Here is a 14431-nt window from a genome sequence, read left to right as displayed (position 1 = left end):
TTTCAGTTTGATAGACCCTGAAGATGTTCTGTTATGGCTTGGTTTGAACTGATCAGTTTAGGTCAATCAATGCTTTTAGATGTGAGGATGATCTGGTGGTAACGTCAAGATCAGGGTTAGAGAGGGTTTTTTTGTTTGTTTTTGCCTAACAACATGTTGTCCTTCCTTTCCTTTCTGTAGACTTTTCGGATCAAGGATACATTGTGTGGTCCTTGGCAAAGGAAAATAACACTGTTGTCCCAAGAATCTCATAGGACAACCACATAGTAATCTTGTAAAATGGTCTGTCAGAGGGGGAAAAAAAATTTGTCGCTTTCTAACACTTATCCTCAAAAATGTTATTTGGGACCAGGAACTTTTCCGACCACTCCATTTTCAATCTGTTGCTGGAATAAGGTGATTGGCGCACTTGGCTTTTTGTCTCCCTCAAACAGGGGAAGGAAAGAGGTTAAAACTCCTAACTGTGCCGCGACAGGTCTCTGGAGACCCAAAGAAACCCCGTACTAAGTATGCGGAGGGTTCGTTTCTTCCTTCCGGCTGTAGCTCGTGTTTAGGCGACGGCGGAGGGGTAAAAACGTCCGGGCTCGGTTAGTGCTTTTATTCTCTCCTTTCCTGGAAGTGAAGAAAATTCAGCATGTCTCGATCCATTTAAGAAACAAGAGGATCCTCTCCCGAGCCACACGGCAGCAACACCAACCCCGCTCCCGCACTTCTCTCTGGACCTAAGTAGGGAGAGAGACAAAAGAAACTGAACGGAAAGAGACCGAGCAGAGAGGGTACCCCCGCGGAATAAAAGCGCGGGGGCGCCTCGCCCTTCCCCAACTCCCGCGTCGCCGCGGGCCCCGCCTTTCAGGGGGCGGAGCTGAGCCTTCCTTCCGGGTTGCAGGCGGAAGTGGGCGAATTTGAATTGTGTGGGCCGTTGGATGGGGCAGCTCCCGGATGGCGTGTGGCGCAGCGCGAGAAGGGAAAAGTGACACTGCCGCTCTGGAGCTTCTGCCCAGCGCGCCTCGGTGAGTGGATGGCGGACGGGAAGGAACTGAGTATTCCAGGGGGAGAAGCGGAACTGTCGGATGGCACAGGGGGTCGGGAGGCGGGACAGTATAGCGGGGGCCTCGGAGTGCCTTTGGGGGTGTCGGGTGGTGGGGCCGGACGTGGGGACTTTGGGAAGTCGGGGCAGACGGTTGGCACATACATGCCAACCCTATAGAGTACTGAGGATTCAGAAGCCAGACCGCCCCCGAGATTAAACCTTGTTTAATCTCTGATTTTCTGGTAATCGCAGTTCAGTATTTCCGCTAATTTGTTTCGAACGCTGAAGCTTCAAAAGTAATATTGCGAAAGCTTTACCGTAAGCTAAAGAATCTTTCTTTATTAAAGATGGAAGGTTGGGGGCAGGTTTAGAATGAAGAGATGCTCTGTGGAGATCCGAGTTCCTCCTAAGAGGAGTAGTCTGTTACTCTGGACCGCAGGGAATTGACACTCTTTGAAATGCCTGGTGGGGATTTAAACTGAAATCTGAGTATCCTTTGTGTTCAAAACCCGGGTATTTTTCTTTCACGGTTGACATTTTTCAGGTAACGCAAAAATCCGAGACTCTTGCTCATTTAAACTGGACATGTTGTAACAGCGGTGATTAACAGGGGTCTTAGTTTGCTAACAATAGGGATGAGGTTTAGTTCCACAGACCTGCCTTTTCACCCCCTTCATTCATTGTCCAGCTGGGTTATTGGGGAGTCATTTTGAAAGTACTCTACTAATGTTTCCAGCATCGGGTTTTCTCTGTTTCGGTTTTTTGTTTTATTTGTTTTTAATGACTAACTACCTCAGATATCAAACTCTAACCTTCTAACAAAGTCATGCTTTCTGGAATAATTTAAATGTGTACCCTACATGTAAACTATAAGTGAGCATTTAAGTGTGTAGAAATTTTATATCTTGCCTTATTGAAAACTGTCAGAGTAATTTTGTTGCTTTATAGGATCAGATATTTTATGCTTCTTTTAAGATTTTAACACCAGGGTATCTTACCATATAAATGTATAAATTTCTTTTAAAAAGTAGGACTTAATAATATTCAGAATAAACGTTCCTTCATCCATGCTGGCTACTACTCTCCCATCCCTGGTAATGAACTTTTGTTTCGTTATTAGCCAGGAAAAATAAATTTAAATATTCAGTAGTTATTGTTAAAATTTAAACATTTTGTGTAGGACTGCAGTAAAGATATAAGCTATACTTTGTTAAGCTTTGCTTATTCAAACCTTAAGATTCTGTTTATTTCATATAAGCTACCAGCAAATGGTAATTTCCAAAAAAAGTTAGTCTCTACATTTTAATCTGTCCCTTTTCCTTACCTGGACTCTTTTCTTTGGATTTTTGCTCTATCTACCTAAGTCAGTGAGTTTCAACTTTTATTGTGTACACATTACCTTGAAGGTTTGTCAAGTGCTGATTCCTGTATTTCCGATCTCAGAGATTCTGATCCCATAGGTCTGGAGGATGGGGTTCTGTAAATTTAACTTGAAGGTTAGAAAACTTGACCAGAATTTTTAAAACACTGACTTGATCTTTCCTAGAGAGGCATTGTAATATGTTGGTTAAGGGCATGAAACTGGACCCAGATTGCTTGCATTTGAATTTCATCTCCACGACTTGGTAGTTGCCTGACCCTGAGGAAGCTGCTTAACCTTTCAGTGCTTCCGATTCCCTCAACTATAGTGGAGATAATAACAATACCTATCTTGTAGGGCTGTTGGGAGAATCAAATGAATCAGTACATATTAAAATGTTAGAATAGTGTGTGACACATAGTAAATGATACATATATCTCCTATTATATTGAGTAACTAAGCATTGTGCAGTATTTACATACCTTATCTCATTAATCTTCACAAATAACACTGAGATATGTGCTGGAATTTTCACATAAGAAAACTGAGGCTAAGAGGGGTTCTGTAATTTGTTCTCACACAACTAGTAAAATGTTTGAACTGGGGTCAAAAACTAGATTTAGTTAGAAAATTTATAACTCTTACTGATTGATTGATTGTAATGCTTCCTGCCTCTGTCTGCAATCTCTCCTTCCAAATATTGCTCTATAAAAATCTCTGATGGCTTCCCATCGTCTACCATATATATTTCAAATTTTTTAGCTTTTTCTTTTTTTTTTTTTACAAAGCCCTTCTCAGTCTGGTTCCAACCTCTGTTTTTAAGAATCATCTTCATGGGGGCTTCCCTGGTGGTGCAGTGGTTGAGAGTCCGCCTGCCGATTCAGGGGACACGGGTTCATGTCCCGGTCCGGGAAGATCCCACATGCCACGGAGCAGCTAGGCCCCTGAGCCATGTCCACTGAGCCTGCGCGTCCGGAGCCTGTGCTCCGCAACGGGAGAGGCCACAGCAGTGAGAGGCCCGCGTACCGCAGAAAAAAAAAGAATCATCTTCATAATATTCCACCATTTTTTTTCCAACCTGTGATGTTCTGTCATACTACCACAATTCTCCAAATCTATCCTCTATCATGTTTATGCATATTTAGCCATTGACCTTTTTTATTTCTCCTTAAAATTTTATCCAGTGGGTTTCACATACTTTCCTAGACTTCCCCCAGTAGAGTGCTTCTTCCTCAGTGCAGTTTAGTTGTAAACAAAATAGCACTTGACTGAGAGCTCCCATCTTCTTTGTCTCTGTATCTGCAATTCTAGGTACAGAACAGTAAGTATCCTTACAGTCTGAAACTGTGTGTGTTCAGGGAGTGTAACAGTTTTAACACATTGTATCTTATTAAGCGGAAAAAGTTAAAAATTAAAAGATGACAATATAATTGTGTAGGTTAGTAGAGGGATTTTAGTGATAGCATATAGTTTGTAAATTTCACAACTATGGAAAAATAAGTATTGAAATTGTAGGCTCAGAAGACATGTCATGTGGGAAAAAATTTAGAACAGTATTTGCTAATATTCACAGAACTCCAAATGCTTTATACATATTTCTCACTTCGCCTTTACAGCCGTTTTATTATTATCCCTATCTTAAGGTGAAGAAACTGAAGCACTGAAAGGTTTAGTAACTTTAAAAAAAAAAGCTTTTTTTTTGTCTGTTTGTTTTCGGGGTTTTTTTGCATTTAATTTCCTGTGCAGGATTTTTATTTTTATTATAAGAATGATATATGTTAAGTGTAATTTAAGAATTAACTTTATAACAGAGAATTAGCCTCATTTGTCCATGAGTGTTCACTTCTACAGTAATTCAATTCTCTCTCTCTCTCTCTCTCTCTCTCTCCCTCCCTCTCTCTCTCTCTCTCTCTCTCTATATATATATATATATTTTTTTTTTTTTTTTGGCCACATCACACAGCATGCGGGAACTTAGTTCCCTGACCAGGGGTGGAACCCGCACCCCCTGCAGTGGAAGTATGGAGTCTTAACCACTGGACTGTCAGGGAAGTCCCAACATTAATTCAATTCTAAATTAAGGAAATATTGGGAAATTAAAACTAGAAAAGTTTGCCTTTCCTTTTCAGTTTGAACAGTTAAGACGGTTACCTGACCTCCTTGCCCACAACCTTTTCTTTAAAAACCTGCGAACGTTGTAGGCACATCAGTCTAAGGACCAGTGGGCAGTGGGTAAGGGGTTGGACTAAGGAGCAGATGATCCTAATATGCTCTCATCCCACATACCTTCTCCAGCCAAAGTAGCACCATGTATTTGAATCAGAGCTGAATATCTGATGCAGGCTAAACCATTCACATTGTTTCTTCTTGAATTTGGAATTGTGATACCAAGAAACTATTGGTAACCAAGCTGGAAAGGTCTTTATGTGCTGAGATGACAGCGGAATGATGAAGAAACATGAATAGTGGGCATAGGGAGCCAATATATAGAGGGAGGGAGGGAAAACCTATTTCTGGAGGACTAGCTATAAAGTAAGTCAAAATAAACTTATAACTATTGCTTTTCCTTTTTCTTAAGACTATATTTTTATTTTTTAAGACAAAACATATAACTTTTGAATATTTTTTTATAAACACATTTTACATGAAGCAAAAAAGTTTAGGGCTTCCCTGGTGGCGCAGTGGTTGAAAGTCCGCCTGCCGATGCAGGGGACACAGGTTGGTGTCCCGGTCTGGGAAGATCCCACAGGCCGCAGAGTGGCTAGGCCCATGAGCCATGGCCGCTGAGCCTGCGCGTCTGGAGCCTGTGCTCCGCAACGGGAGAGGCCACAACAGTGAGAGGCCCATGTACCGAAAAAAAAAAGATGGACAAAAAAGTTTATTCATTACTGTATTAACTAATTAGGGTTTTCAACTGTTTTTTTTTAAATTAATATTTATTGGAGGGCTTCCCTGGTGGCGCAGTGGTTGAGAATCCACCTGCCGATGCAGGGGACACGGGTTCATGCCCCGGTCCCAGAAGATCCCACATGCCACGGAGCAGCTGGGCCCGTGAGCTATGGCCGCTGAGCCTGCGCATCCGGAGCCTGTGCTCCGTAACGGGAGAGGCCACAACAGTGAGAGTCCCACGTACCGCAAAAAAAAAAAAAAAAAAAATTGGAGTATAGTTGCTTTATAATGTGTGCTAGCTTCTGCCGTACAACAAAGTGAATCAGCTATATGTATACGTATATCCCCTCTTTTTTGGAGTTCCTTCCCACTTAGGTCTCCACAGAGCATTGAGTAGAGTTCCCTGAGCTGTACAGTGGGTTCTCATTAGTTATCTATTTTATGCATAGTATCAATAGTGTATTTATCTCAATTCCGATGTCCCAATTCATCCCACCCCCTTTCTTTCCCCACTTGGTGTCCATATGTTTGTCCTCTACATCTTTGTCTCCATTTCTGCTTTGCTAATAAGAAGGAGTACATTTTTAAAGGAGCAGTTTTAGGTTCACAGCAAAATTGAGGGGAAGATGGTAGAGATTTCCCGTGTACTCCACCCCACACATGCATAACCTCTCCCATTATCAACATCCCCTGCTAGGGTGGTACATTTGTTATAACTGATGAGCTTACGTTGACACAAGGTAATCACTCAAAGTCTATAGTTTAAATTCTAGTTCACTCTGGGTGTTATACATTCTATGGGTTTGGACAAATGAATGATGACATGTATCTGTTATTATGGTGTCATACACAGTATTTTCACTGTTCTAAAAATCGTATGTGCTTCACCTACTAATCCCTCCTTTGCCCTTCGTAACCACTGATCTTTTTACTGTCTCCATAGTTTTGCCTCTTCCAGAATATCATATAGGTGGAATCATACAGTATGTGTAGCCTTTTCAGATTGGCTTCTTTAACTTAGTAATATGCATTTAGGTTTCCTCCATGTCTTTTCATGGCTTGATAGCTTTTTTTTTCTTAGCACTGAATAATATTTCATTGTCTGGGTGTACCATAGTTTGTTTATCTGTTCATCTACTGAAGGACATCTTAGGTGCTTCCAGGTTTTGGCAATTATGAATAAAGATGCTGTAAACATGTGTGAAGATTTTGATGTGGACATAAGTTTTTACCGCCTTTGGGTAAACACCAAGGTGCCTGATTGCGTAACTGAGGTAAATCCTGCTTGGTCGTGGTATATAATTCTTTTTATACATTGTTGAATTTGATTTGCTAGTATTTTATTGTGGCATCTATGTTCCTGAGAGATATGATCTGTGGTTGTTTTTTTTTTTTTTTTCTTGTGATGTTTTTGTCCGGTTTTGGTATTAGGGGAATGCTGGCCTAATGGAATGAGTTAGGAAGTAGTCCCTCTCCTTCTATCTTCTAAAGAGATCATAGAGAATTGGTGTAATTTCTTCCTTAAATGTTTGGTAGAATTTTCCAGTGAACCCACCTGGGCCTAGTGCTCTCTGTTTTGAAAGATTATTAATTACTGATTCAGTTTCTTTGATGCAGATATATTCAGATTGTTTATTTTCATTGTGTGAATTTTGGCAAAAAATGTGTCTTTCAAGGAATTGGTCCATTTTATCTAGATTATCAAATTTGTGGGCGGGGAGTTGTTCACAGTATTCCTTTATTATACTTTTTGTTGTTTTTTTTGGCCATGCCGCACAGTTTGTGGGATCTTAGTTCCCCAACCAGGGATGGAACCGGTGCCCCTGCAGTGGAAGCACGGAGTCCTAACTACTGGACCGCCAGGGAATTCCCTCCTTTATTATACTTTTAATATCCATAGGATTTGTAGTGATATCACTTTTTTCAAATTAATTTCTTTTGGAGTATAGTTGATTTACAATGTTGTGTTAGTTTCTGCTGTACAGCAAAGTGGATAAGTTATACATATACATATATCCACTCTTTTTTAGATTCTATTCCCATGTAGGTCATTACAGAGTACCGAGTAGAGTTCCCTGTGCTATACAGTAGGTTCTTATTAGTTATTTATTTTATATGTAGAAGCGGGTATATGTCAATCCCATTCTCCCAATTTATCCCTTCCCCCCTTCCCCCTTGGTAACCATATGTTTGTTTTCTACATTTGTGATTCTATTTCTTTTTTGTAAATAGGTTCACTTGTACCATTTTTTTAGATTCCACATGTAAGCGAGTGATATCATTTTTTTTTGTTTCTGATATTCAGAAGTTGTGTCCTCATTTTTTCTTAGCCTGGCTGGAGGTTTACTGATCTTTCTATAGAACAAGTGTTTGGTCTTGTTGATTTTTCTTTATTGATTTCTTTTCATTTTCATTGACTTCTGCTCTAATTCTTTTTACTTCTTTTCTTCTTAATTTGGATTTAATTTGCTCTTCTTTTTCTAGTTTCCTAAGGTAGAAACTTAGCTGATTGATTTTTTTTTTTTTTTTTTTTTTTTTTTGCGGTATGCGGGCCTCTCACTGCTGTGGCCTCTCCCGTTGCAGAGCACAGGCTCCCGACACGCAGGCCCAGCGGCCATGGCTCACGGGACCAGCCGCTCTGTGGCATGTGGGATCTTCCTGGACCGGGGCATGAACCCGTGTCCCCTGCATCGGCAGGCGGACTCTCAACCACTGCGCCACAAGGGAAGCCCAAGAATCTATTTTTGTTGTTGCGGCACATGGGCTCTTCATTGCAGTGTGTGGGCTTCTCTCTAGTTGTGGCCTGTGGGTTTTCTCTCTCTAGTTGTGGTGCACGGGCTCCAGAGCGTGTGTGTTCTGTAGGTTGCGGTACGTGGGCTCTCTAGTTGAGGTGCGCATGCTCAGTAGTTGTGGTGTGCATGGGCTTAGTTGCCCCGCGGCATGTGGGATCTTAGTTCCCCGACAAGGGATCGAACCTGTGTCCCCTGCATTTGAAGGCAGATTCTTTACCACTGGACAACCAGGGAAGTCCCTGCTTTTTGTGATTTTAACTGAGCATTTTATATGATTTTCTCTCCTTAAGATATCAGTTATACTCTTTTAACTTTTTTTAGTGGTTGCCCTAGAGTTTGCAGTACACAACTAATACATAATCAAATACATTGGTGCTATTGTTATTTTGAATAGACTATTAACTCATTGTTAAGAATAAGAAAAATAAAACAGTTTATTTTACCTTTACTTATTCTTTGCCTGATACTTTATGTAGATCTGAATTTCTGATCTATATCATTTTCTTTCTCTTTCAAGAACATTTAACATTTCTCTCAAGGCAGGTCTACTGGCAAAATATTCCATCAGTTTTTGTTTGAGGAAGTCTTTATTTCTCTTACATTTCTGAAAGGTAATTTCACAGGATACGGAACTCTAGGTTGGTTTTTCTCCTCCCTCCCACCCCCCAATGCTTTAAATATTTCACTCCACACTCTTTTTGCTTGCAGTTTCTGAGAAGTTGGATATAATTCCTGCCTTTGTTCCTCTATAGGTAAGATTTTTTTTTCCCCCTGTAGCTTTTTTCAGGATTTTTTTCTTTACCATTGATTTTCTGTAGTTTGAAATGATAGACCTAGGTGTAGTTTTTTGGCAGTTATCCTGCTTGGTTTTCTGGAACTTTCTGGATCTGTGGTTTGGTGCTTGACATTAATTTGTTATTGTTTCAAATATTTCTCCTGTTCCTTTCTCTCTTCTGGTATTCCTAGAACACTTTTGTTACACTGTCTGTGGTTGTCTTACAGTCCTTGGATATTCTGTTGTTTTTTTCAGTTTTTGTCCTCTTTGCTTTTTAGTTTTCAAAGTTTCTGTCAAGTTATCTTTAAGTTCAGAGGTCTCTCCTCAGCCTTGTCCCATCTACTAGTAATCCTATCAAACAGTTCTTCACTTCCATTAGTATTTTTGATCTCTAGCATTTCTTTCTGATTCTTTCTTAGAATTTCCATTTCTCTGCTTGCATTGCCTGTCTGGTCTTGTGTATTGTCTATTTTATCCATTAGTGCCCTTAGCATATTAATCATAATTTCAAATTCCTGTTCTGATAAATCCAACATCCCTGCCATGTTGGGTTCTGATGTTTGCTCTGCCTTTTCAAATTGTGCTTTTTGCTCTTTGATATGTCTTGTAAGTTTTTTCTTAATAGCCAGACATGAGGTACTGAGTAAAAGGAATTGTTGTAAATAAGCCATTAGTACCATGGTGGTAAGGTGTGGAAGAAGGGGAAGTGTTTTATAGTCCTGTGATTTAAGTCTCAGTCTTTTTGTGAGCCTATGCCTCTGGACTTTGAAGTTTACAAGTATCTCAGCTTTTTTCTCCCCTCTTATGTCGGATGGCTACATTATGCTGGAGTTGGGTGTTTCCTTTTCCTGGGTCATTTAGGCTCTGATAATACCCCAGCAGCTTAGGCTCTGGTTAACAAGTTTCTCTTGAGGGCAGGCCTTATTAAGAAGAACAGAGTGCTTTGGTGTATTTCAAAATGGCACCTTTTCCCCTCCCCTTGCCAAAATCACAAGGGGATTTTTCTCTGATATTTACCGTGGACCCTCGTTGAGTTCCTGGTGATAAATCTCACAGTATTGTGAGAGGCCCATGATTGGATGCCCCTTGAGTTTTTAACTCTCAAAGTTGTCCACACTGAGCCTCCAGCAATCAATTAGTCAATTATAGTTCAGATTTTCCCACTGCAGTGCTGGATCCTACAGCAGTTTCAGCTGGTAACTGCTCAGGTAAGCTGTGACTCCCTGTATTCACCTTTCTCTTCAGTCTTGGAGGCAGTGGCTTGCTGTGTCCTCCCTTCTTACAGATCCAAGAAGTGTTGTTGGTTTTTCAGTCTTTTCAGCTCTTGCTGTTAGGATGGAGGGGTGACTTACAAGCTTCTTACCTGGTGCTTTTCCTTTTAATTTAAATAAATATCTTTATTTTTTAATGGTGGTTGTTAACTTTTAAACATCTGTCTGGTAATATATAGTATAGAATAAAATTAAACCATTTTAAGAGTATATAGTTCAGTGAGTTTTAGTAATTATATTTCATTATATGAATATTCCACAATTTGTTTTATCAGTTGTCTGTTGATGGGCATTTAGGTTGTTTATAGTTTTTGGCTATTACAGGTAAAGCAGCTATGGACATTTGTGTACAGTGAACAGATGCCTTTATTTCTCTTGGTTGCATCATATGGTAGGTGTCCATTTAACTTTTTTTATTGTAATAAAATTCACATTCATAAAATTAACCATTTTGAAGTATACAATTCAGTGCCATTTAGTACATTCACAGTGTTGTGCAACCATCACCTCTATCTAGTTCCAAAACATTTTCATCACCCCAAAAGGAAAACTCATGCCCATTAGGCAGTCACTTCGCATTTCCTATTTCGCCATCCCTAGAAACCACAAATCTGCTTTATGTCTCTATGGATTTACCTATTCTAGATATTTCATATAAGTGGGATTATACAGTATCTGACCTTTTGTTTCTGGCTTCTTTTACTTAGTATGTTTTTAGGTTCATCCATGTTGTCGCATAAATCAGTATTACATATTTTTTAATAGCAGAATAGTATTCTATTGTATGGATATGCCACATTTTGTATACCTGTTAATCAGTTGACAGACAGATGAGTTGTATCTGTTTTTTAACTATTGTGAATAGTGCTTTTATGAACATCTTTGTACAAGTTTTTGTTTGAATACCTGTTTTCAAATCTTTTCAGTAAGTACAGGTTTCCTCAGCCATCTGAAAGTAGAACATTCCTGTGGAACCTTTTGTAGGCTGAAATGGCATACAGTGAAGAAGTAATTATCTTTTTTTATAAAGGTGAAAATCTGTTTTTTGATTTCTTTGGTTAGCAAAAACAGGTATTAACATAGGCCTCTTGTAAAAGTGAAGTGGCATAAAGGGAACTTTCGACAAGTGGGGAATACCTGTACTTAGTGTGATTGTTGGGTGATGTGGCAACTCTGATGTGTTGAGCAACTGCCAAACTGTTGGTCCATAGTAGCTGTACCATTTTACATTCCCATTAGCAATGTATGAGGGTTCCAATTTCTCCATATCCTTTGCAGCACTTATTTTCCTTTTTTTAAAAAATTATCATCACCTTAGCAGGCATCAAGTGGTATTCTCATTGTTGTTTTCATTTGCATATCCCTCAGGAGTAATGATGTTGAGCATTTTTTCATGTGCTTGTTGACCATTTAAATATTTTCTTTGGAGAAATGTCTGTTCAGATCCTTTCCTTTTTTAAGTTCTGTTATTTGTCTTTTTGTTGTTGAGTTCTAATAGTTTCTTACATATTCTGGATATTAGATCCTTATCAAGTATATGATTTTCAAATATTTTCTTCCATTTTGGGGATTGTGTTTTCACTGTCTTGATTATGTAGTCCAGCTTATTTATTTATTTATTTGCTGCTATAATTTTGGTGTCATACATAAGGAACTGTTGCCAAATCCAGGGTCATGAAGATTTACATAATACTATGTTTTCTTTTAAGATTTTTATAGTTTTGGCTCTTACATACTAAATCTTGGATCCATTTTGAGTTAATTTTTGTATCTGGTGTGAGGTAGAGGTCCAACTTTATTCCTTTACATGAGGCTGCCCACTTGTCACAGCACCATTTGTTGAGGAGACTCTTCTTTCTCCATTGAATGGTTTTGACATCCTTGTTGAAAATTAATTGATCGTATATGTATGCGTTTATTTCTTGACTCTTAACTTTTTCTCTATGTTTTTCCTTATGCCAGTCCCATCCCACCTTTTTTAAATTACTGTAGTTTTGTAGTAAGTTTTCAAATTGGGAAGTATGATTTATTCAACTTTTTCTTTTTGCATTGTTTTGACTATTCAAGGTCCCTTGTAATTTCTTATGAACTTTAGGATCAGGTTTTCCATTTCTACAAAAATGGCCATTGGATTTTGATAAGGATTACATTGAATCTGTAGATTGCTTTGGGGAGTATGGCCATCTTAACAATATTAAGTCTTTCAACCATGAACAGAGTTCTTTCCATTTATTTGGGTTCTTTAATTTCTTTTTGCAATATTTAATGGCTTTCAGTGTACAAATTCTTGCACCTCTTTGTTACATCTATTCCTAAGTAGTTCATTCTTTTTGATGGTATTGTAAATGAAATGGATTTCTTAATTTTCTTTATGGATTGTTCTTTGCTATCGTGTAGAAATTTGTCTGATTTTTTGTGTGTTGACCTTGCATCCTGCCACTTTGCTGAATTTGTTTATTAACTCACAGTGTTTTATGAATTCATTAGGATTTCCTGCATATAAGATCATGGCTTCTGCAAGAAGAGCTACTTCTTGCTTTCAGTTTGGATGCCTTTTATTTCTTTTCTTGCCTAATTGTTCTGGCTAGAACTTCAAGTACAATGTTGAATAGATATGGTGAGAGTGAACATCATTGTTTTGCTCTGGATCTTATGTGGAAAGTTTTCAGTTTTTCACCATTGAGTTTGATGTTAGCTGGGTTTTTTCAAAGATGCTCTTTATCATGCTGAGGAAGTTGCCTTCTATTCCTAGATTGATGAGTATTTTTTATCATGAAAGAGTGTTGGATTTTGTCAAATGACTAGTCTAGCTAAAGGTTTGTCAATTTAGTTCATCTTTTTAAGGAACCAACTTTTGATTTTACTCTCTTGTTTTTCTTTTCTTTACATTTATCTCCACTCTAATCTTTATGAATTCCTTCCTTCTACTAGGTTTGGTTTTAGTTTGCTCTTCTTTTTCTAGCTCCTTGAGGTATAAAGTTAAGTTATTGATTTGGGATCTTCTATTTCAGTGTCTGCATTACAGATATAAATTTCCCTCTGATCACTTTTCGCTGTATACTGTAGATTTTTAGTATGTTATGTTCTCATTTTCATTGGTCTCTTAAGTATTTTCTAATTTCCCTGTGGTTTTTTCTTCCCTCTTTTTCTTGTTTAAGATTGTGTTGTTTAATCCCTACATTTTTTTTTTAAATCCCTACATTTTTGAGAATTTTTCAGTGTTCCTTCTTTCATTTGCTTGTTGGCCATGTCCTATTTCTTTTCTGAAGTGTATGTTCAACTCTCAAGCTCATTTTTTGAGGCCAACATTACCCTGATACCAAAGCCAGCTAAAGACACTACAAGAAAAGAAAACTATAGGCCAATATCCCTGATGAGTATGGATAAAGAAATTCTCAGCAAAACACTAGCAAACTAAATTCAGCAGCACATTAGAAGGATCATACATCATGATCAACCAGGATTTATCCCTGTGTGCACACTAATGGAAGGAGAAATAAAAATCAAAGTCATCTCAGAAGGTGCAGGAAAAACGTTTAACAAAATTTAGCATCCCTTCATGATAAAAATTCTCAACAAATTGGGTATTGAAGGGATGTACCTCAACATTATAAGGGCCGTACATGACAAGCCCACAGCTAACATCATACTCAACAGTAAAAGGTTGAAAACTTTTCCTGTAAGATCAGGAACAAGATAGGGTACCCACTCTCTCCACTCCTATTCAGTATAGTACTGGAAGTCCTAGCCAGGGCAGCCAGGCAAGAAAAAGGCATCCATGTCGGAAAAGAGGAAGTAAAAATGTCTGTTTGCAGATGACATGACCTTATTTATTGAAAATCCTAAGGATCCCACCAAAAAAACTGTTAGAACAGCCACCCAGCTAGAATGAGAGGGAGTTTGGCTTACTTTATTGTGTTAGTTATCTATTGCTGTGTAACAGATCACTCCAAAACTTGGTGCCTTAAAACAACAGACATTTATTATCTGACAGTTTCTGTGGGTCAGAAATTCGGGAGCAACTTAGCTGTGTGGTTCTGCCTTGGGGTGTCCCATGAAGTTGCTCTCAGGTTGTCAGCCAGGCTACAGTCTTATGAAGGCCTGAGTGGGGTTGGACAATTTACTTCTAAAACGGCTCACTCGTGTGACATGGATAAATGCCTCAGTTCTTTGCCAAGTAGACATCTCCAAGGAGCACCTTAAAAGAAAGCCTTTATGACGTGGCAGCCAGCTTCCACCAGTGCAGGTGATCATGACAGAGAGCAAGGAGGAAGTTATAATGCCTTTTATGACCTAGTTACACTTTGTCATTTC

At 38.9% G+C, this 14431-nt stretch overlaps 1 protein-coding gene across 1 annotated transcript in view; it reads left to right on the top strand.

Moving 5' to 3' along the window:
- Positions 1 to 898: 898 nt before the first annotated feature.
- Positions 899 to 14431, top strand: part of G2E3 (G2/M-phase specific E3 ubiquitin protein ligase) — a 61581-nt gene continuing 48048 nt past the window's right edge. The window contains exon 1 of the mRNA XM_065871844.1: positions 899 to 1010. Coding sequence (XP_065727916.1) covers positions 940 to 1010 — 71 coding nt within the window. The 5' untranslated portion in view covers positions 899 to 939. The remainder of the gene's footprint in view (positions 1011 to 14431) is intronic.

The sequence above is a fragment of the Phocoena phocoena genome, chromosome 2, assembly GCF_963924675.1.
Source record: "Phocoena phocoena chromosome 2, mPhoPho1.1, whole genome shotgun sequence".
NCBI classification, from domain to species: Eukaryota; Metazoa; Chordata; class Mammalia; order Artiodactyla; family Phocoenidae; genus Phocoena; species Phocoena phocoena.
Note: the sequence above shows the minus strand (reverse complement) of the source record. Positions and strands in the feature narration are given on the sequence as shown.